General features: G+C 45.4%; 2 protein-coding genes across 3 annotated transcripts; both read left to right on the top strand.

Moving 5' to 3' along the window:
* The first annotated feature begins 3,512 nt into the window (after positions 1–3,512).
* Positions 3,513–12,903, top strand: LOC109888956 (tripartite motif-containing protein 35). 2 transcript variants are annotated; one of them, XM_020480103.2, is made up of 10 exons: positions 3,513–3,918; positions 4,023–4,576; positions 8,802–8,866; positions 8,961–9,372; positions 9,679–10,278; positions 11,037–11,132; positions 11,291–11,521; positions 11,622–11,644; positions 11,737–11,855; positions 11,976–12,903. In XM_020480103.2, exons 5-10 carry the CDS (start codon positions 9,802–9,804, stop codon positions 12,542–12,544), a joined length of 1,515 nt encoding a protein of 504 aa, XP_020335692.2. In that variant the 5' UTR covers positions 3,513–3,918; positions 4,023–4,576; positions 8,802–8,866; positions 8,961–9,372; positions 9,679–9,801; the 3' UTR covers positions 12,545–12,903. The 2 variants fall into 2 exon arrangements, with proteins under 2 accessions (XP_020335692.2, XP_031679256.1); XM_031823396.1 differs by having other exon boundaries at positions 3,518–3,630; positions 3,820–3,918; positions 8,961–10,278.
* Positions 12,616–13,789, top strand: LOC116373075 (erythroid membrane-associated protein-like). Its single transcript, XM_031821781.1, has 2 exons — positions 12,616–12,621; positions 12,967–13,789. The coding sequence occupies exons 1-2, from the start codon at positions 12,616–12,618 to the stop codon at positions 13,504–13,506; spliced, it is 546 nt and encodes a 181-aa protein (XP_031677641.1). The 3' UTR covers positions 13,507–13,789.
* Positions 13,790–21,946: the final 8,157 nt, after the last annotated feature.

Genomic DNA, 21,946 nt, shown 5'->3' on the forward strand with positions numbered 1-21,946 from the left:
GTCTTAGCTTGTTATAGGAGGCCAACGGCGCTTAATGCTGGGCTGCATTCACAGGGCTCTGTCTGGGGCAAACATGCTTCACTGATTCAGAGGAGAAACAGAGCACAAATGAGAAAGACCATAGTCATTCTCTCTCTAAAACTCTCCATTAGCCCTCCCTCTTTTGTGAGTAAGTACTGAGACTGCCCAGTGTGCCCAGGGGCACTATTCACTGTTCCCCATCTCTCTCACATGAGCAATTTGTCAGTCTCCTGGCCACTGTACGGAAGAAAGCTCCACTCCATCATTCTTCACTCATTTTGTTAGAGAGAGAGAGAGAGAGACCAGTAGAAAAGGAATAGAATTTCTGTTTAAATCTCAGAACTCCGACCGATAACACCCAGTCAGTCATGTCTCATCGGCAAAACACTAGATTCTGAAAATTGCTCTGCTCTCGGTAGCTATGACGCATTGGCTAATACGGCAAACTTGCTACAGCTAGCACCCTAGTGCAAGCTTGTTTGAATGGCCATACGGTAGCTAGTTTGCCAGCTTGTTGATGAAGTTGTACAGCAACAAAGTTTTGGGACTGTTAAAAAAAGCACATGTATCTGACTCTGAAAGCTGGCTCTGTGCCTTGCTACTTTGTAACATTTGACCAACGAGATAACGTTGCGGAAAGCTGTCAGCTGTGCTGTATCAGTCGGCTGGGATGTAAAACTCTGCGCACTACTCACGGCAGAACAGATATAATGAAAGCTAATTTGTGCATTAGCTAGAACTTCCCTACACTAGCTAGCTAGCTAGCTAGCTAGAAGGAGTATTCAGCATTGAGTGAACTGGCATTGTTAGCATCCCTGCCTTTCATTTCATATGGATTGATTTGATCCTGGTTCAGGCAGCAAGCAGACATTTTTGTGCACATTTCAAACTTCATAGATACTGATTCTACCACCACAATGTATATTATTTTATATAGAATTAGGTACACTTGCTCATGAACAAAAAGTAAATATTAGCTACAGATTGATCTTCAAAAGAGCCAGAGTTAAAGGGGATTCAGTGGACGACGTCCCCTTGGTAACATTTTGAGGATGAAAGGCGGTTCAGTGGATGATGTCACCTTGGTAACATTTTGAGGATGAAAGGCGGTTCAGTGGATGATGTCACCTTGGTAACATTTTGAGCATGAAAGGTGGTTCAGTGGATGATGTCACCTTGGTAACATTTTGAGGATGAAAGGCAGTTCAGTGGATGATGTCACCTTGGTAACATTTTGAGGATGAAAGGCGGTTCAGTGGATGATGTCACCTTGGTAACATTTTGAGGATGAAAGGTGGTTCAGTGGATGATGTCACCTTGGTAACATTTTGAGGATGAAAGGCAGTTCAGTGGATGATGTCACCTTGGTAACATTTTGAGGATGAAAGGCGGTTCAGTGGATGATGTCACCTTGGTAACATTTTGAGGATGAAAGGCAGTTCAGTGGATGATGTCACCTTGGTAACATTTTGAGGATGAACTATCAGACAGATCAGTGCAGACGGATTTCACACTTTCTGAAGTCTTTTTTAAAAACATTATTATAGATTTTTTTTAACCTTTATTTAACTAGGCAAGTCCGTTAAGAACAAATTCTTATTTACAATGGCGGCCCACCCCGGCCAAACCCGGACAGCGCTCGGCCAATTGTGCGCCGCCCTATGGGACTCCCAATCACGGCCGGATGTGATGCAGACATGAGACAATGGTGTAGACTCAACAATATGTTTGTCTGATCAGAATGGGGACAGACACAGTTATTGATTGTCAGCTTATTGCCTTCTATACTTCAGACTACTTTAGTCTCCTGTGTCCCAAAACAGGATCCTATCATGATCTTACTAGAACTACTAATACCAAATCCTGTTCAACAAGAAATTATGAACCAAACTTATAGAGCACTACTATTACAAAATGAATCAAAGGTCAACTAATAATAGGCATACAGGTAGAATGTGGAGAGGTCATACATCACAACGAAGATGGACACAAATCTGAAATAAACGGACCTCTCTAATGGTGTCAAATGGAAATTAAAGTGGTAGTGGAATGAACTTACATCAAGTTTGGCAAAATCCCTTATGTCTGGAACACTTAGGGAAAGAGAAATGTCTCCTGGGTGGAATGGATAAATGGGTATTTCAGACTGTTACAATTAGGTGTCTGTGGCGGAGAATGGGGGGGAAAGCATTTGGGTGAGAGATAAATAAGAAGAGTATTTGGAAGAAAGTTAGAAGGAAGAAGATGGAGCATGTGATAGATTGCATCAGTACATTTTAAGTATCCCATTTAAAATAATAATGTGACTAGAAGCAGTATTGTGTAAAACACTTTATTTGATTAGATGCTCTCATGTCTGCCTAGAGCTGTGCCCTAAAAAGTAACATGGGATTTCATCTGCCAAATAATCAATATTCACTTAATAGCCTCTTAAGAATGGGCCCCAGACATCATCCATTGTGACTGACCACAATACAGCTGCTATAGCAGTGCTTTACTGCCCCCTTTTGGCAGCTTTCACAACTGAACGTCACAACAGAATCCTATTATATAATAGTCACTAGCTGAGGGTCTGCTGACTTGTGAGGCTACTCCGAGCCTGACAGAGCTTGTTATGCCAGGTTGCAGTTCAAATGGTGCTGGGTTACAAGATGCCAAAGCTTTTTAACTGGTTCTGCTATCAGAATCCATGCGTTATGGCAGATCACCTCTCAGAGTAGAAGCTTTTTGAAGTTGATTTGGCAGTGTGTCAGACTGGCAATTATGGCTGAGGCTGTTACCACCCCAGTGTCAAATTAGTGCCAACCAGTTATTATTGGTTAATCAGTGCCAACCAGTTGCAGTAATAGCTTTTTTCCCCCATCAAACATTCTTACAAGACAACAGATACCAGGCATCTACACTGCTTTGTTCAGTGCCTTGGATCTGTTGTACATGACACCAAGTGTGGCTATTTCTGTCGGGGTGTTGTTGTTGAACGACTGAGACACTAATACTTACTTGAGATACAGCAACATGTGCCAAAGGAATGACTTCATTGCTATGTTATGCGATCTCTGCCTTGGCATGAATTGGATAACTGGGATAAACTCTGATCACAGGTACGGCCTAAATGTTAATAGGTAATCAAGCACTGTAAACCTACATTCCGTGCAGTGGGTTGGTGAACAAGCGATGGAAAGGGTACGGTTGTAATGATGCATGTACAAATGTACAGTCACTAGTTCATACTGTATTCTGAAGAGAAAGGCCTTTACCTGACTCTACCCGAGGAAGAGGATGCTCCAGCAGCGACCTACAGCAGCTCTGGAGGACGAGCTCAGCTGTCCCATCTGCTTTGAATTTTTCCAGGACCCCGTGAGTCTGAAATGCCAACACAGCTTCTGCCGCGGCTGCCAGAAACACCAGCATGGATACAACAAAAGCAGCGCGAATTCCCCGTCTGCAGGCGAAGGCATTCCATGGCCGATTTCCATCCCTCCGTGTCCAACATGAAACTGAGGAACATAGTGGAGGCCTACCTGCAGAGAGAGGAGAAGGAGGGGAATGAGGGGAGAGCAGTGTGTCTTGTGCGGTGTTCCATACATAACAAGAAGCTGAGGTTTTTCTGTAAGGAGTGTGAGGAACTTGTTTGTGCTGTGTGTGTGGAGACCGAGCTGCATGACAAACATAAGCACCTGTCAGTGAAGGAAGGAAGTGCAATGGAGTAAGGTACTGTGCAGGCTGTGCAATGGAGTAAGGTACTGTAACCCCTCATCTCTCCACCACTATCCCCCCTCTCTTCCATTATCTACCCAGAGGGAACTCACGGCACTGCTCTACAACCTTCCCGAGAAACTGGAACTGGACGTAAAGCAAGCGTGAGCATCAAGAGAGCGTGCAGCACAATGCATCAAGGTATGTCGCTAGCTAAATAACACAATGTTACAACGATAATACAAAAGATATTTACACAGATACTACATGTCTATCTTATTGCACCGTTTCCGACCTGGGCCCAGACCACAGCAGGACAGATCAAGAGTGAGTTTGCGAAGCTCCGCCAGTTCCTGAGAGCGGAGGAGGAGGCCAGACTGGAAGCTCTGGAACAGGAGGAGAGCAAGAAGACCGGGTTACTGACTGAGAGGATCAACCGCCTCACCGACGACATGACTTCCCTCTCTGAGAGAATCTCAGACATACAGCACAGGATGAAAACAGATGATGTCTCATTCTTGCAGATTCATCTCACATATTTTAACAATGTTCTAAGTTCACAGGAAAAACTGTTAAATGTACTGAGGCTTTCTCAAATAATTATGTTCTTTTTTTTACTGAGATCCATGTGTTTTTGTTTCCAATATACAAGGACTTGAAAGACGGTTATGCAACATTACAATGATCGTCATAAGTCAAATATTTGATCAGTCTCCAACATCATTGACACAAAATGTGTGTACTGTATGTAATTTCAGTACACTGCAGGATCCAGAGCCTTTATCAGGGACACTGATAGACGTGGCCCAACACCTGGGCAACCTGAGGTTCAAGGTCTGGGAGAAAATGGTTGAATACAGTGAGTACACAGATTTTATAAGCAACAGTTCACATTTTGAGGTTAATCATTGACTTGCTTCCATGGCGCAGCACAATGATCCGTTTCGAAACATTACAGTCCAATATCCAGACTCCAACCTATAGCACTCTTTCATAGCCTTGAATCCCGGGTGAAGCAACAACAAAATGTACCTTTTCTGAGCCAGTCTGATTCCTCACAAAAAAGCTGACTCATGTTGGAATTCCTGACTGACCAGTGATGGAAATTCCTTAACTAAAAATACTTTCAAGTACTACTTAAGTCGTATTTTTGGGTGGCTGCATTTTGTTATTGAATTTAATTTATTTTGGTTAAGGAACATGTACAACAAAATGTGGACAAACTTAACAGTATTATTTACAATGCTTGTTTACAACGTGGTCGGTCCTCAATGGTAAAAACAATAACTTACAGTTGAATTCGGAAGTTTGCATACACCTTAGCCAAATACATTTAAACTCAGTTTTTCACAATTCCTGACATTTAATTCAAGTAAAAATTCCCTGTCTTAGGTCATTCAGGATCACCACTTTATTTTAAGAATGAGAAATGTCAGAATAATAGTAGAGAGTGATTTATTTCAGTTTTTATTTCTTTCATCACATTCCCAGTTGGTCAGAAGTTTACATACACTCAATTAGTATTTGGTAGCATTGCCTTTACATTGTTTAACTTGGGTCAAACGTTTTGGGTAGCCTTCCACAAGCTTCCCACAATAAGTTAGGTGAATTTTGGCCCATTCCTCCTGACAGAGCTGTTGTAACTGAGTCAGGTTTGTAGGCCTCCTTGCTCACACATGTTTTTTAATTTCTGCACATAAATGTTCTATAGGATTGAGGTCAGGGCTTTGTGATGGCCACTCTAATACCTTGACTTTGTTGTCCTTAAGCCATTTTGCCACAACTTTGGAAGTATTCCTGGGGTCATTGTCCATTTGGAAGACCCATTTGTGACCAAGCTTTAACTTCCTGACTGATGCCTTGAGATGTTGCTTCAATATATCCACATAATTTTCCGTCCACATGATGCCATCTATTTTGTGAAGTGCACCAGTCCCTCCTGCAGCAAAGCACCCCCACAACATGATGCTGCCACCCCCGTGCTTCACGGTTGGGAAAGTGTTCTTCGGCTTGCAAGCCTCCCCATTTTCCTCCAAACATAATGATGGTCATTATGGCCAAACAGTTCTATTTTTGTTTCATCAGACCAGAGGACATTTCTCCAGAAAGTAAGATCTTTGTCCCCATGTGCAGATTTTTTATGGCGGTTTTGGAGCAGCTTCCTTGCTGAGCGGCCTTTCAGGTTATGTCGATATTGGACTCGTTTTACTGTGGATATAGATACTTTTATACCTGTTTCCTCCAATAACTTCACAAGGTCCTTTGCTGTTGTTCTGGGATTGATTTGCACTTTTCGCACCAAAGTACGTTCATCTCTAGGAGACAGGACGCGTCTCCTTCCTGAGCGGTTTGACGGCTGCATGGTCCCATGGTGTTTATACTTGCATATTATTGTTTGTACAGATGAACGTGGTACCTTCAAGCGTTTGGAAATTGCTCCCAAGGATGAACAATATTTTTTTCCTGAGGTCTTGGCTGATTTCTTTTGATTTTCCCATGATATCATGCAAAGAGGCACTGAGTTTGAAGGTAGGCATTGAAATGATGACTCAAATTATGTCAATTAGTCTGTCAGAAGCTTCTAAAGCCATGACATAATTTTCTTGAATTTTCCAAGCTGTATAAAGGCACAGTCAACTTAGTGTATATAATCTTCTGACCCACTGGAATTGTGATACAGTGAATTATAAGTGAAATAATCTGTCTGTACTTGTGTCATGCACAAAATAGATGTCCTAACCGACTTGACAAAACTATAAATAGTTAACAAGAAATTGGTGGAGTGATTGAAAAATTAGTTTTAATGACTCCAACCTAAGTGTATTTAAACTTCCGACTTCAACTGTATATAATGATTAAAAGGCAAGACAAAATTACAAACAACCATAAATACATTCATTTAAATTGACATCTTAAAAAGTGGCACTATTCACTGCACTTTTCCTTATCCATAAAAATCGACCATACATTAATTTCACATTTCAACCTTAAAAAACGATTCATTGCACATCATAACTATTATTCCAATACATACACCTGACCAGCAGTAGTGGGGTACAAGGGGCAGTGGAGTGGTTTCTCTTACTAAGACAACATTGTCCAAATGAAAACCTTTGCCTGCTTTTTAAAGCTATTGAAAAAAAATCTTTGTTTGATCTCTAAGGGGAGGCTATTCCATAGACCAGGTATTCCCAAACTGGGAAAAGATTCTTCACATTTTCTAACAGTCCATTTATATTTTCCAACGAGAATATACATTTGGCTGAGTTTTTTTCCTCTCGCCTGAGTAGCCTAGGTTTCAATGCCAAAAATAAAATTCAACCATCTAGTGTTCAGCGAAATAACAACACAATGTGAAATACAGGTTGCCTAGTCAAATAATTAACATCCAATCACATTACCTGTTACTCTCTCGTGGGAATTACACTAACAGTCTGTATGTAGCCAGACGTAGCTGCTGCTCATTCCGTTTGCTCTAAAATGGATAAATTGTTTTTAAAAAAGTGAGGCCCGCTTCCATAGAGACACATACCAGCTCTACTGGTAGTACTGCTACTACCAGCAGTACTACACCTGCACCTGTCAACAACACAAGTTGTTCTGCTCCCACAAGCACTTCCAATGCTAGCATCAGTAATTCTACATTTGTTGTTAGCCCAGCTAGCTTGGACACTGACAGTTGTGAATCTGATGCAGCCGAAGAGCTACTGCCCCCTTACCCGGGAAAGCACCAAACAACAGACAGGGATGTTGGACCATCGAAGAGGCACAAATATGATGAGAACTACATTGAGTTGGGGTTTCTTTTATATTGGGAGTAGTGCCTTCCCTCAGCCACAGTGTGTTGTATGTGCAAAGGTACTATCTCACAACTCGATGAAACCTTTTTTACAGGGTGACTCACGCGCAGACATTTAAAAACAAAACATGCCAATTTGAACGAGAATTAAGACGACTTTCAACTAGTAAGACATGTATAAAAGCAACAGATACCATTAATAAGAAGGGGCTAGAAGAGTCTTATATGGTGAGCTACTGATTGGCTAGGACAAGCAAGTCCCATACTATTGTGGAGGACTTAATTCTTCCTGCTGCCGCGGCTATGGCTGGGACAATGCTGGGGGGAAAAGACCAAAAAACTATACAGACAATATCTTCATCAAACAACACTGTTTCAGGACGCATCAGTGACATGGCAGGAGATGTTTTGAAACAATTACTGCTTCGCATACAAGCCAGTGAGTTCTATACATTACAGCTGAATGAGTCAACAGACGTGGCGGGCCTGGCACAGCTCCTGGTATATGTCCGTTACGTTTATGGGGGGTTAATTAAGGAAGACAACATGAAAGGATATTTTTAAAGTACTGGACATCTTTGTGACATCAAATGGACTTTGGTGGTGAAGATGTGTTGGTATCTGTACTGACGGCCCAAAATTACTTTTAAATGTTGAATGCTTAGCAGGACAGGAAAATGGTCCAATTCACACACTTATTAAGAGTACATCCTGGTCATCCCTACTGCCTCTGACCTGGCGGACTCACTAAACACAAATGCTTTGTTTGTAAATGATGTCTGAGTGTTGGAGTGTGCCCCCTCCATATAAAAAAGAAAAGAGTGCCGTCTGCTTGGCTTAATAGAAGGAATTTTAAATGATTTACACTTTTACTTTGACTTTTCGTACTTAAGGATATTTTATCAATTACATTTACATTTGATACTTAATTATATTTAAAACCAAATCATTCTATACTTTTACTGAAGTAGTATTTTACAGGGTGACTCACTTTTAATAGAGTCATTTTCTGTTAAGGTTTAATTACTTTTAGTATGACAATTGGTTACTTTTTCCATGACTGTGACGGACTCATTGACAAAATGCTCAGTCATGTTAAGGTTGCTGAAACACAAACTGCTGACGCATGTTCTGATTGCCAAACCATGAACTGTTGACCAATGTTCTGATTTCTGACCCAGTGACAAACTGCTTACTCATGTTCTGTTCATACAGCCAGCAACACAGTGTACCAACATGTATCTAACCCGGTGGCCGTCTAACCTTCCCACTCTTTCTGTCCCAGCCCCTGTGACCCTGGATGTAAATTCAGCCCACGCTGATCTACTGATCTCTGGGGTTCTCCTGCAGGTGAGTGACACACGGGTGTCCCAGCCTGTGCCTGATAACGCTGAGCGATTCGACAGCTCAGTGAGCGTGCTAAGCTCTTTGGATTTCTGCTCAGGCATTCACAGCTGGGAGGTGGAGGTGGAGCCTAAGAATGCCTGGACTCTGGGAGTGGCCAAAGAGGGTGTAGCCCGAAAAGGCAATGTGATGGTCAGCCCAGAGGTCGGGATCTGGGCGATGGGGATGTGGAACGGGGAGCAGTATAGCGCTGGAACTGTCCCCCTGGGTACCCCGTTGGTTCTGAAGAGGAAGCCCAAGAGGATCATGGTCAAGCTGGACTATGAGAAAGGAGAGCTCTCTTTCTATGACTCCAGTGACATGTCACTCATCTATACGTTCGAACACGGGTTCACAGAGAGACTGTTCCCTTACTTCTCTCCCTGTCTCAACTCTGATGGCACTAACTCTGGAGTGCTGAGGATCTGCCCTGAGAAGGTGTCTGTGACTGTGGCACCTGAGCATATAACCTGGTGATTCTATTTCTTGATCACATACTGAAGTGTCTGTATTGGTAAAGTCTGTCACAGTGACTCCTGTGTATTGGTTTTGTCTGTCTATTGTTTTGTAAATTGAGGTGAACAGCCTCACCTCCAGTGGTGATATTGACGTCTGTGACACCAATGTGTATTTTGGAACTTTGTCTGGAGCAGATCTATTCTTTGCTGTTAAAGAATTTACTGAGAACAAGTGTCATGATTGAATTCCATAATTATTGATGTCATGTTCCATAAAAGTACATATTTCGTGTATTTCCATTCCATGCCTCACCTGTTAAGTGGAGCAAATCAACACCGAAACACTGGACTAGTTTGCCAGCATTCCAGACAGCGTCATCAGTCCCTAGCCCAGCCACCCTACGGTAGGTACACCAGCTCAGAACAAGAACACATCTCTCCATCATGGCTGCCACCTGGACCCTGGAGGACGACATGTCCTGCCCTGTGTGCTGCGATGTTTTCACTGACCCTGTGGTGCTGGGCTGCAGCCACAGCTTCTGCAGGAGCTGCCTGGACAACTACTGGGACACTCAGGTCATCAAAAAGTGCCCCGTCTGCCGCAAACATTCCCTAACCGACGCTCCACCCAGTAACCTGGCTCTGAGGAACATCGTGGAGACCTTTGCGAGGGAGAGGAGCCACAATAACACCAAGCAGGTTGAGACGAGAGAGGGGGAGAAGGAGAGCCAGGGAAGGAGGGAGTCAGGAGGGAGGAGTGGGTTGGTACCGGATGGGGATGAAAGGTGCAGTCTCCATGGGAAGAGGTTGTTGTTGTTCTGTGTGGAGGACCAGGAGGCTCTGTGTGCGGTGTGTCAGACCTCCAGGAGACACAGGACTCATCAGCTCTGCCCTGTGGATGAGGCTGCTCAGGAACTCAAGGTATGGCTAGTATTGTATGTCATTTCAGGGCCAGAAACTGCATGTCACTTCACTAGGCTGGTCTGGTTGTGTTACAGTAATTAGTCTGTTTACAGTTTTACTGTAGTTCTCCAATTACCGTAAGTACGTACTGGAAGTCATTTTTGATAAATAGATGAGGATGTGTGGCTCAGTTCGTAGAGCAGGTGCTTACAACGCGAGGGTTGTGAGTTTGATTTCCATGGAGGACAAGCACGAAAATGCATGCACTCACTACTGTCAGTCACCCTGGATAACAGTGTTTGCTAAATGACTTACATTTTATGTAAAATTTCACCTTATTGGGATTGTTCACTACACTGAAACTATAGTTCTGTTTGCTTAGTCTTGTTATTTGGCAATGTGTTATTCTTTTTCGTGATCCTATCTGTGCATCAGATGAGCTCATGCGTTTTGCATGAATGTTGGCTTTGCAGTTTCTGAGAGTCAATCAAAACGGTTTCGCCTTAGGTAGAAAAAATATGATATATTGACATTAATTCTGTCTGTTGTGTTTAACAGCACACAGGTGCCTCAATACCTGAAACTGTATGTGGCCTAAACCCCTTGACTTATCTTGTCCTCTCTCATCGCCTCCTTCTCAAAACCCATTGGAGGAGAAGGTCAGAGGGGAGGGACCTCTGACTTTCTCATCCAGTGGGTTTCGAGAAGGAAGTGAGGAGAGAGGACACAAGGAGTCAAGGAAATGAAATTGAGATTTTCCTCCGGTATGTGGCCAGGAGGAAGTGAAAGCATCTATCATCCCTCTGAGGAGGAAGTTGGAGACATTCCAAAAGTTGAAGGAGGATTGCATGAAAACAGCAGAACACATCAAGGTAAGTACTGTGGAACAAACAATTATACAGAGAAACAACGCTGACTTTATTGTCAACATTTTGGTTTCCTCGCCTTTTTCAACAGTTTTGCACTATGAACCATTTCCATATTGTATCAGAAAGTATGAGAGGTCACCCACTGACCTATTGACCCCCAGAGCCAGGCCAAGCAAGCAGAAAGGAAGATAAGAGATGAGTTTGTGGCGCTGCATCAACTCCTGCGCCTGGAGGAAGTTGTCCGGTTGTCTGCCCTCTCTGAGGAGGTGGACATGAAGACAGTTATAATGGCAGAGAAGATTGAACACCTGGCCAAGAAGATGACCTCCTTGACCAGCAACATCAGAGAGATAGAACAGGATATAGAGGCAAACGACCTTCCATTTCTCCAGGTACAGAGACACTTACTTTAAACATACACATTCTAAAATACAAGACATTTGATTTTCTAATTTGGTCATTTTATCTCACACAACTATGTCCTTTCCCCAGGCTTACAAGAACAACAAAGCAAGGTAAGGTTCTACTTTTTCAAACACATTCGGCCTGCTTCGAGGTTACAGTCCTTTACTACAACAGCCATTCCATCTGTATTTTCTTGCTTCAGGGCCAACTGTACATTGCAGGATCCAGAGCCTGTATCAAGGGCATTGATCGATATGGCCCAACATCTGGGCAACCTAAGGTTCAAGATCTGGGAGAAGATGCAGGAGAAGGTGCAATACAGTGAGTACTAGACCAGAGCAAATTAATGGTTATCAGATCACTAGATGCTCGGAGCACCACACTTTAAAATGTAAATTGTTATACAGCATTGTAGTCATACCTGTTTGTGTTTCACCCCAGCCCCAGTGACTCTGGACCCCAACACCGCGGCCCCCTGGTTATCTCTCTCAGACGACCTGACCAGTGTGTGCGTCAGTGGAGAGAAGCCTCACGTCCCCAACAACCCAGAGCGCTGTGACACGTGTGTTTGCGTGCTGGGGGCCGACCCCTTCAGTTCCGGCAGTCACTGTTGGGAGGTGGAGGTGGCGGGTAAGACCAGATGGGACCTGGGGGTCCTGAGAGAGAGTGTGCGTAGGAAAGGGGTCCTGAGTGTGAACCCTGCCCACGGGTTCTGGGCCCTGTCGCTGAGGGACGGCGGCCAGTACAGCGCCTGCACCATGCCCTGGACCCGTCTCACTCTGAAGAGGAGGCCCAGGAGGGTCAGAGTGTGTCTGGACTATGATGCGGGAGAGGTGACTTTCTATGACCCCACTGACATGTCACTCATCTATACATTCAGGGACAAGTTTAAAGAGCCATTGTTGCCCTACCTCTGTCCCTGTGTGAGTGACAGCGGCCGCAATGCTGAGCCACTAAAGATATGCCCTGCCAAAGTCTCATTGGTTCATGTTGGTGATAAGGTTTTGTAGATTACAAGATGTATTTTTTAGAGGAGACATTGCTAAAGCATCCATATGTCTCGCTATCTATTATTAACACAATGGATGTATATTTTATATATTGATGTATATTTTATATATTGATGTATATTTTATATATTGATGTATATTTTATATATGGATGTATATGTGAACGGAACAATTCTTGTCCTATATAATATCATAAGTCATATTTTCTTGGTGTGTGTCAAATGGCAAGATAAACAAAAAAGGTGATGATTACTCAGCATTTGAGTTAATATTCTGTAAGACTTGTTCTAAATGCTTATGAATGATCATGCTTATAAATGTGTATAAATACAACAATTAAATACTTTTATGTTCATGAATGGCATGATTTATTCATGATTTATTAATGGTTTATTGTTTATTCATGACCTTTCTTAATAAAGTGTTTCTTGTCAACATTGAGCTTTGTCAGCCTCCTGGAGGTGAGTGACAGACGGGTGTCCCAGCCTGTGCCTGTTAACGCTGAGCGATTCGACAGCTCAGTGAGCGTGCTAAGCTCTTTGGATTTCTGCTCAGGCATTCACAGCTGGGAGGTGGAGGTGGAGCCTAAGAAGGCCTGGACTCTGGGAGTGGCCAAAGAGGGTGTAGCCCGGAAAGGCAATGTGATGGTCAGCCCAGAGGGCGAGATCTGGGTGGTGGGGATGTGGAACGGGGAGCAGTATAGCGCTGGAACTAACCCCCTGGGTACCCCGTTGGTTCTGAAGAGGAAGCCCAAGAAGATCATGGTCAAGCTGGACTATGAGAAAGGAGAGCTCTCTTTCTATGACTCCAGTGACATGTCACTCATCTATACGTTCGAACACAGGTTCACAGAGAGACTGTTCCCTTACTTCTCACCCTGTCTCAACTCTGATGGCACTAACTCTGGAGTGCTGAGGATCTGCCCTGAGAAGGTGTCTGTGACTGTGGCACCTATTCACTGAGCATATAACCTGGTGATTCTATTTCTTGATCACATACTGAAGTGTCTGTATTGGTAAAGTCTGTCACAGTGACTCCTGTGTATTGGTTTTGTCTGTCTATTGTTTTGTAAATTGAGGTGAACAGCCTCACCTCCAGTGGTGACATTGACGTCTGTGACACCAATGTGTATTTTGTCTGGAGCAGATCTATTCTTTGCTGTTAATTAATTTACTGAGAACAAGTGTCATGATTGAATTCCATAATTATTGATGTCATGTTCCATAAAAGTACATATTTCGTGTATTTCCATTCCATGCCTCACCTGTTAAGTGGAGCAAATCAACACCGAAACACTGGACTAGTTTGCCAGCATTCCAGCCAGCGTCATCAGTCCCTAGCCCAGCCACCCTACGGTAGGTACACCAGCTCAGAACAAGCACACATCTCTCCATCATGGCTGCCACCTGGACCCTGGAGGACGACATGTCCTGCCCTGTGTGCTGCGATGTTTTCACTGACCCTGTGGTGCTGGGCTGCAGCCACAGCTTCTGCAGGAGCTGCCTGGACAACTACTGGGACACTCAGGTCATCAAAATGTGGCTCTGAGGAACATCGTGGAGACCTTTGCGAGGGAGAGGAGCCACAATAACACCAAGCAGGATGAGACGAGAGAGGGGGAGAAGGAGAGCCAGGGAAGGAGGGAGTCAGGAGGGAGGAGTGGGTTGGTACCGGAAGGGGATGAAAGGTGCAGTCTCCATGGGAAGAGGTTGTTGTTGTTCTGTGTGGAGGACCAGGAGGCTCTGTGTGCGGTGTGTCAGACCCCCAGGAGACACAGGACTCATCAGCTCTGCCCTGGAGATGAGGTTGCTCAGGAACTCAAGTCATGGCTAGTATAGTATGTCATTTCAGGGCCAGAAACTGCATGTCACTTCCCTAGGCTGGTCTGGTTGTGTTACAGTAATTAGTCTGTTTACTGTAGTTCTCCAATTACCGTAAGTACGCTACAGTAAGTCATTTTTGATAAATAGATGAGGATGTGTGGCTCAGTTCGTAGAGCAGGTGCTTACAACGCGAGGGTTGTGAGTTTGATTTCCATGAAGGACAAGCACGAAAATGCATGCACTCACTACTGTCAGTCACCCTGGATAATAGTGTTTGCTAAATGACTTACATTTTATGTAAAATTCCACCTTATTGGGATAGTTCACTACACTGAAACTATAGTTCTGTTTGCTTAGTCTTGTTATTTGGCAATGTGTTATTCTTTTTCGTGATCCTATCTGTGCATCAGATGAGCTCATGCATTTTGCATGAATGTTGGCTTTGCAGTTTCTGTCACGGTCTTCCTCCTCTTCATCTGAAGAGGAGAGGCGAGAAGGATCAGAGGACCAAAATGCGGCGTGGTATGTGTTCATAGTGAAATTTAATAAAGAGAACACTGAACACTGCAACACTATACAAAAGAGTAACAAAAACAATAAACCAATGACGACCGTGAAGCTACAAATGAGACCTGTGCTGACACAAGCCACTAACATAGACAATCACCCACAAACAAACAGTGCAACCCAGGCTACCTAAGTATAATTCTCAATCAGAGACAACTAATGACACCTGCCTCTGATTGAGAACCATACTAGGCCGAAACATAGAAATCCCAAATCATAGAAAATCAAACATAGACTGCCCATCCAACTCACGCCCTGACCATACTAAATAAATACAAAACAAAGGAAATAAAGGTAGGAACGTGACAGTACTCCCCCCCCCCCCCCCCCCCCCAAAGGTGCGGACTCCGGCCCAAAACCTTAACCTATAGGGGAGGCTCTGGGTGGGCGTCTGTCCGCGGTGGCGGCTCTGGCGCGGACCCCACTTCACCATTGTCTTAGTCCACCTCATTGTCCGCCTCCGTGGCTTCCTAACCATGGCAACTCTTCTCAATGGACAGAGGGGCGGCAGCTCGGGACAGAGGGGCGGGGGCTCTGGCGCCTCTGGGCTGAGGGGCTCTGGCGCCTCTGGGCTGAGGGGCTCTGGCGCCTCTGGGCTGAGGGGCTGAGCAGCGCCGGACAGGCGGGAGACTCCGGCAGCAGCGCCGGACAGGCGGGAGACTCCGGCGGCAGCGCCGGACAGGCGGGAGACTCCGGCAGCAGCGCCGGACAGGCGGGACCACCTGCAGGGAGGAGACAGAGAGACAGCCTGGTGCGTGGGGCTGCCACAGGTACCACCAGGCTGGGGAGACCTTCAGGAGGCTTGGTGTTAGGAGGAGGCACCTGAAGGACCGGGCTGTGGGGGAGCACTGGAGCTCTGGTGCGCAACCTTGGCACCACTTCCCCAGGCTGGACAACTACTCTAGCCGGGATCCTCCAGAGTGCAGGCACAGGTTGAACCGGGCTGTGGGTAAGCACAGGAGATCTAGTGCTTACTACAAGCACCTCTCCCTTAGGCTCCACTCCCACATTTGCCCGGCACGAGCGGAGCGCAGGCAGAGGACGCACTGCACCCTCCCAGCGCCCCGGAGAGACAGCACGCAGAGCCGGCGCAGGATACCCTGGACCAAAACTGCGTACCGGCGACCAGACCCGCTGAGCAGGCACCATACGCCCTGGCTCGATGCCCGCATTCGCATGACACTCTCGGGGGGCTGCCCTATAGCGCACCGGGCTATGGACACATACTGGCGACACCGTGCGCTTAACCGCATAACACGGTGCCTGACGAGTAACGCGGTGCTTATAATAAGCACGAGGAGTGAGCTACCTAAGTATGATTCTCAATCAGAGACAACTAATGATACCTGCCTCTGATTGAGAACCATACTAGGCCAAAACATAGAAATCCCAAATCATAGAAAATCAAACATAGACTGCCCATCCAACTCACGCCCTGACCATACTAAATAAATACAAAACAAAGGAAATAAAGGTAGGAACGTGACAGTTTCTGAGAGTCAATCAACATGGTTTCGTCATGGGCAGAACAAATATTACACAGTACCATTCAAAGGTTTGGACACACCATGGAGAAAAGCCTCAGACCGACACACCATTTTGACTATTTTCTACTTTGTAGAATAATAGTGAAGACATCAAAACTATGAAATAACACATATGGAATCATGGAATCCTGTGTTTCGCCCCAGCCCCAGTGACTCTTGAACCCAACACCATGGCCCACTGTCTCTCTCTCTCTCAGATGACCTGACCAGTGTGTGCATCAATGGAGAGAAGGCTCACGTCCCCAACAACCCAATGCGCTGTGACACGTGTGTTTGTGTGCTGGAGCCCAACCAGTGTAATGGGACATTTCTATTGTGTGTGTCCCCATAACTGAGGATGTGACTAATTTCATGAAACTGTCCTATTACAAGTTCCTGTTCTTGGGAGTATCATCCTGTGTTGCAAACCAGCTGCACCTGTGTCCTTGTATAGATAAAAAAAAAAACAGGAACTAAGAGATGGGACTGACGTATCGTTGACCAGTGGCTCCTGCGGTTCTGAGGGTAAACTGCCGGCAGAGGCTCGCTGCACTGTGAGTCTAGGGTAAATTCCTCCTCGTCAAACGAGGGAATGGAGAGACCCGGCCTGACGTCCATGGGAGTTGAGGGTCAGCGATTGCTCAGTAAATTTTTTTTTTTACTAAGCTTGTGAGTCATTGAAATGAGAGGAATTGTGCATTCCTAAATCACTTTGCGCTCACTGATTGAGAGTTCTACCGCATAGTGTGATCCGGGTGGACTGGTTAGGACGTCATGTTAGACTAGAATATCAGGTTAGGGATAGATCAACCAGTGGACAGTAAGAACTGTTTTGCCATACAGTTCAAACTAAAGTTCGTAGCAAAACTGTGTTTACTTTTTATGTAGGTAAGATACCAATTTGGATTAGTTCTCCAGTGCTTCAATTATAAGGGCACAAGGCGAGACCCAGATGCAGAAGGTAGAGTCTTTGTCGTTCATTTATCATCCAAAGGGTGTAGGCAAGAGAATGGTCGTAGACAGGCAAAAGGTCAAAACAAGAGGTGAGAGGAACAGAGTGGCAGACAGGCTCGATGTCGGGGCAGGCAGAAGGGTCAGGCAGGCGGGTACGGAGTCCAGAAAAAACAGGCAAGGGTCAAAACCGGGAAGACTAGGAAAAGAGAATAGAAAACAGGAGCACGGGAAAATCACAAGTAAAGGTGAAACAGATCAGGGCGTGACATCAATGACAAATTAGGCAATATTTTAGCATCCATGCAATTATGTGGTTTAGGTTGTAGGAACTGATCACTCCTCTATTTTGTGCGTTTGAGTGAGATAGAAACTCAGATGGGATGATCCTGGAGAAAAAAAGTGTTCTCCAGCCACCACATGCTACACAAGGCCGTTGAAGGTAATGGTAAGCAAATGGGTTTCGAGTGTTGCCGAGGACGTGTCACAATGCCACCGCTTAGCGAATGGAGATTTTCCCTCAGTGTCGCTAAGTTGAAATGTGTCGCTAAGTTGAGAACAGTTGGAGAAAGTAGGGAAAGGCAAGAAAAATAATACACGCTGGGATAAAGTGGGAAGTTGAAGCTGAGACAAAGACAGAGAGAAGGGGGGGGGGGGAGTGCAGAGAAGTTTGCAGAGGTAAGGATGAAAGCTGAAGAAAAATAAGGCAAAGCAAGTAGGAACAGACGTAAAGATGAACCGAATCAACATCATCCATCCACCACCTCCACAACAAGAACCCACAGCAGCAGGAGTAGGGGCTGTGGGGGCAGACGGCGGAGAGAATCTGAGGAAGACGAAGAAGGAAAAAGACACGACGCTGGTCACCACACACACTGAGTACCGGAGTAAAATACCGACACCTCAGAGCCACCCCCGCCGAGACTCTAAGCCTCCCCAGCGACTGGTCACAGAAATGTGACTTTGACTTTATCCAGACTTACCTCCCCCTCCCCCTCCTGTTTCCACACCACCTTCAGCTTCCCCTGATGACGATACCAAATCCAGTGGCTGGCCGTGTTGTGAACGCTACTTCAACCTTCCTGGTCCAGTGGAATCGGGAAATGGGGGAGATGATGGACATTGTGAAGAAGCTTCCCCTCTCTCTCTCATAGCAGGGCACAGTGGTGGATCCGGTTTACCACCACGATCAACTGCCCAGCTAATGCTTTTTTGAGAGGGGGAACTCAGGAGACAGAGGAAGGGGGGCTGGAAGAGCAAGAGGAGGAAGGGGCTGCGGAAGAGGTGGACGAGAAAGAGGGGAACCATGGAGGTGTTATAACTGTTAGCAGCCAGGCCACATTTCAAGAAATTTCCCCCAGAACAGGGGTGATATGGGTGGCTATGATGAAGCTGAGGACAGTGATACATACTATCCACCACCACCACATGTAACAGCATCTAACCCGCAGGGTAGAGGGGGAGGCTGGGGAGGAGGTAGAAGGAAAAGACAGCAAACAATGCCACTTTGGTGAGTACCCAGTTTATTCTTCTAACAGCGCAGGATCACCTAATATGAATGTGTGTGTGTGTGTGTGTGTGTGTGTGTGTGGGCGGTGTGAAAATGTCTTTCCTGGTCGATTCAGGGGCAACCATCTGTATTTGATCTAAATGCAACAATTTAAAAGATCCATTATCAAGAGATGTGTCACGTCTACTCGCACTACCCTCTACCCTCCTGCGTTCAACGTTGCAGGTTTACTCACCACCGGTCCTGACATTCATCATTGCTCGCACCTGCACTTCATCATTGGACACACCTGGACTCCATCACTTCACTGATGGAAGTATTTAGTATTTAGTATGTGTTCCATGTCTGTACGCTGCTCGTGTGTCTTGTTTTGTTCCATGTTCCGGTTATTATTAAACTCACCACCTGCACTTGCTTCCCGACTCCCAGCGTCCACGGTACAAGATGTAATAAAGACGTTCCAGTGGTAGAGAACCAAACCCCTTTCAGTCCAACTTGGTGATAAAATGTATAATCATTGTTTTGTTTATTCTCCTAATTGCTCTGTAAATTGATTGGGAAGAGACCTATTGTGGGAATTAACATTTGTTGCAGTGAGAAGGGCCTGGTAGTAACTGTTCCAAGAACCGGTATCTGTACCGCGCTGGAAGCACCAGGCCATGATTGGTATTATTCATGGTATTTCTCTGACCCCTTTGACCTACTGAATGGATTTGCTGGACCGGGCCAAACTAACCCGACCGCTCTTCACTGCCAAATGTAGTAATGGTCGAAGGGACCATTTGTTTTTAACACTGTGACATTGTGTGACCGAGCAGGAAGAGTTGACAACAGGTTATGTGTATGAAGAAACATTGGGTGTGGTAGCTGATGTGAACAGTTTTTCCTCTGTGCCCCAATCTGTTCCCCCATGCAGTATCTCTATCTCCAAGATGGAGGATACCAAATGGGAAGAATTTGGTACATGCGTGAGGTTGGCAACAGACTGGGAGGCTCAGACATACGGGAGAGCATTCTACTCTGTGGTTGGGGCTCACAGAACGTATGTGAATGGCACGCACGCAGTGCACCGAGGGGACAGTGAAGCCCCTGTTCCAGTTTCCCTTGCACCTAACCAGCCCACCCCTGACAGCGCACTGTTGACTCAGGTTCGGGACTATTTATGGGCAAGGGATACATATGACAGGGAAAGATGAGAGGAGCAACGCCTGTGACCGTCTCTCCTGAAGGCACATATCGGCCCCACAAAGCACTGAACCCCTTGCATAAGGAGGAGGAGGAGGCAGGCACGGGCACAATCCTGACCTCTCTGCTGAGCAGAGACCTGGCAACACGCCAGTTTGACCTGTTAGAAAAGCATCTGGTGAATGGAGAATGGTACAAGATCGTAGAGCTGTTAATGATGCAGTTTATGGCAGGGCCCCAGTTTTGCCAAACCCATTCACTATCCTTTCTTCTGTCCCGCCAGGTTCAAATTGGTTTACAGTTGTTGATTCGGCTGCACTGCTACATTTCCTAGCTGCCACAATGCCTCGAAAAACCAATTACAATGTGTTCAACAGACTGTTAAATATTTGGGACACGTTATCACACCAGGGGGCAGAAGGGTGAAAGCTATTTTAAAAGTTCCTAATCCAAACACCAAAGAACATGTTGCCACTGCTAGGAATGGCAGGTTATTATAGGTTATTGTAGAGTTTGGGTCCTCTACGGGATCGGTGAGTGCACTAAACTGCAGACGACAAACTCCTGGCTGTCAAGACAATTGTTATTGTTGTTAATGATGTTATTCCTGAATCTTTCTCTTGGTGTGTGAGATTCACTGGTTCTGGGGACTGTGTGGTAGAATTGGGAGTGTTTGATAGCCACCTCTGTAACAACGAGGTGAATGACGATTGACAAACATTTCAACAGGGATTTTGCAACAGCAGCTGGGAAATGTTCAGTAAGAGCACCTTAAGGACATTATTGAATTTGTAATCATACTGCTTACCCCTATTTAACTGGGGGACCATACTGCTTACCCTTATTTAACTGGGGGACCATACTGCTTACCCCTATTTAACTGGGGGAACATACTGCTTACCCCTATTTAATTGGAGGATCATAACGCTTACCCCTATTTAACTGGGGGACCATACTGCTTACCCCTATTTACCTGGGGGACCATACTGCTTACGCCTATTTAACTGGGGGACCATAATGCTTACGCCTATTTAACTGGGGGACCTTACTGCTTACCCCTATTTAACTGAGGGACCATACTGCTTACCCCTATTTACCTGGGGGACCAAAACATGGTTTATGTGCTCAGCTGAGCTACACTTTAATGCCGAAGACCGTAATGTTTGACCTGTAGCATACTTAGAAATGCGCTTGTTGTAGACAGAGGTTTGCTCTCACAAGGTTGTCTCAGTGGGAGTGGAATATTGGCTGAACATCCAGACTCTGTGGTGGCCAGGTGTTTCTCTCCTAAGCAAACACACTCTGAGAGCAATTACTTGCTGAGAAAGGATGCACTTTGCTGTCTTTGTTTGACCTAATCCTTAGCAGAAACAGGCAAGTTAGAACTGAACATGATGTGTGAAAGGTTGAAGGTATTAAACTCAGTTTCACAACGGATGAGATTTACATAGAATAATTGCTACATTTACATTTTTTAAATTAAATGTATTGTTAAGGAATTAAGTACAGGGAGGATTGTAATGGGAATTTTTAATTGTATGTGTCCCCATAACTGAGGATGTGACTAACCTTGTGAAACTGTCCTATTATAATCCCGTTCTTGGGAGTATCACCCTGTGCTGCAAACCAGCTGCACCTGTGTTCTGTCCAAGAACAGAAACCATGAAGACATGTCCAAATCCCTATTTTATAATATCCACCACAAGAGGTGGAGGTGGCGGTTAAGACCAGATGGGACCTGGGGGTCCTGAGTGTGAACCCTGCCCACGGGTTCTGCGCCCTGTCCCAGAGGGACGGCGGCCAGTACAGCGCCTGCACCATGCCCTGGACCCATCTCACT

The sequence above is a fragment of the Oncorhynchus kisutch genome, linkage group LG4 (assembly GCF_002021735.2).
Source record: "Oncorhynchus kisutch isolate 150728-3 linkage group LG4, Okis_V2, whole genome shotgun sequence".
NCBI lineage: Eukaryota > Metazoa > Chordata > Actinopteri > Salmoniformes > Salmonidae > Oncorhynchus > Oncorhynchus kisutch.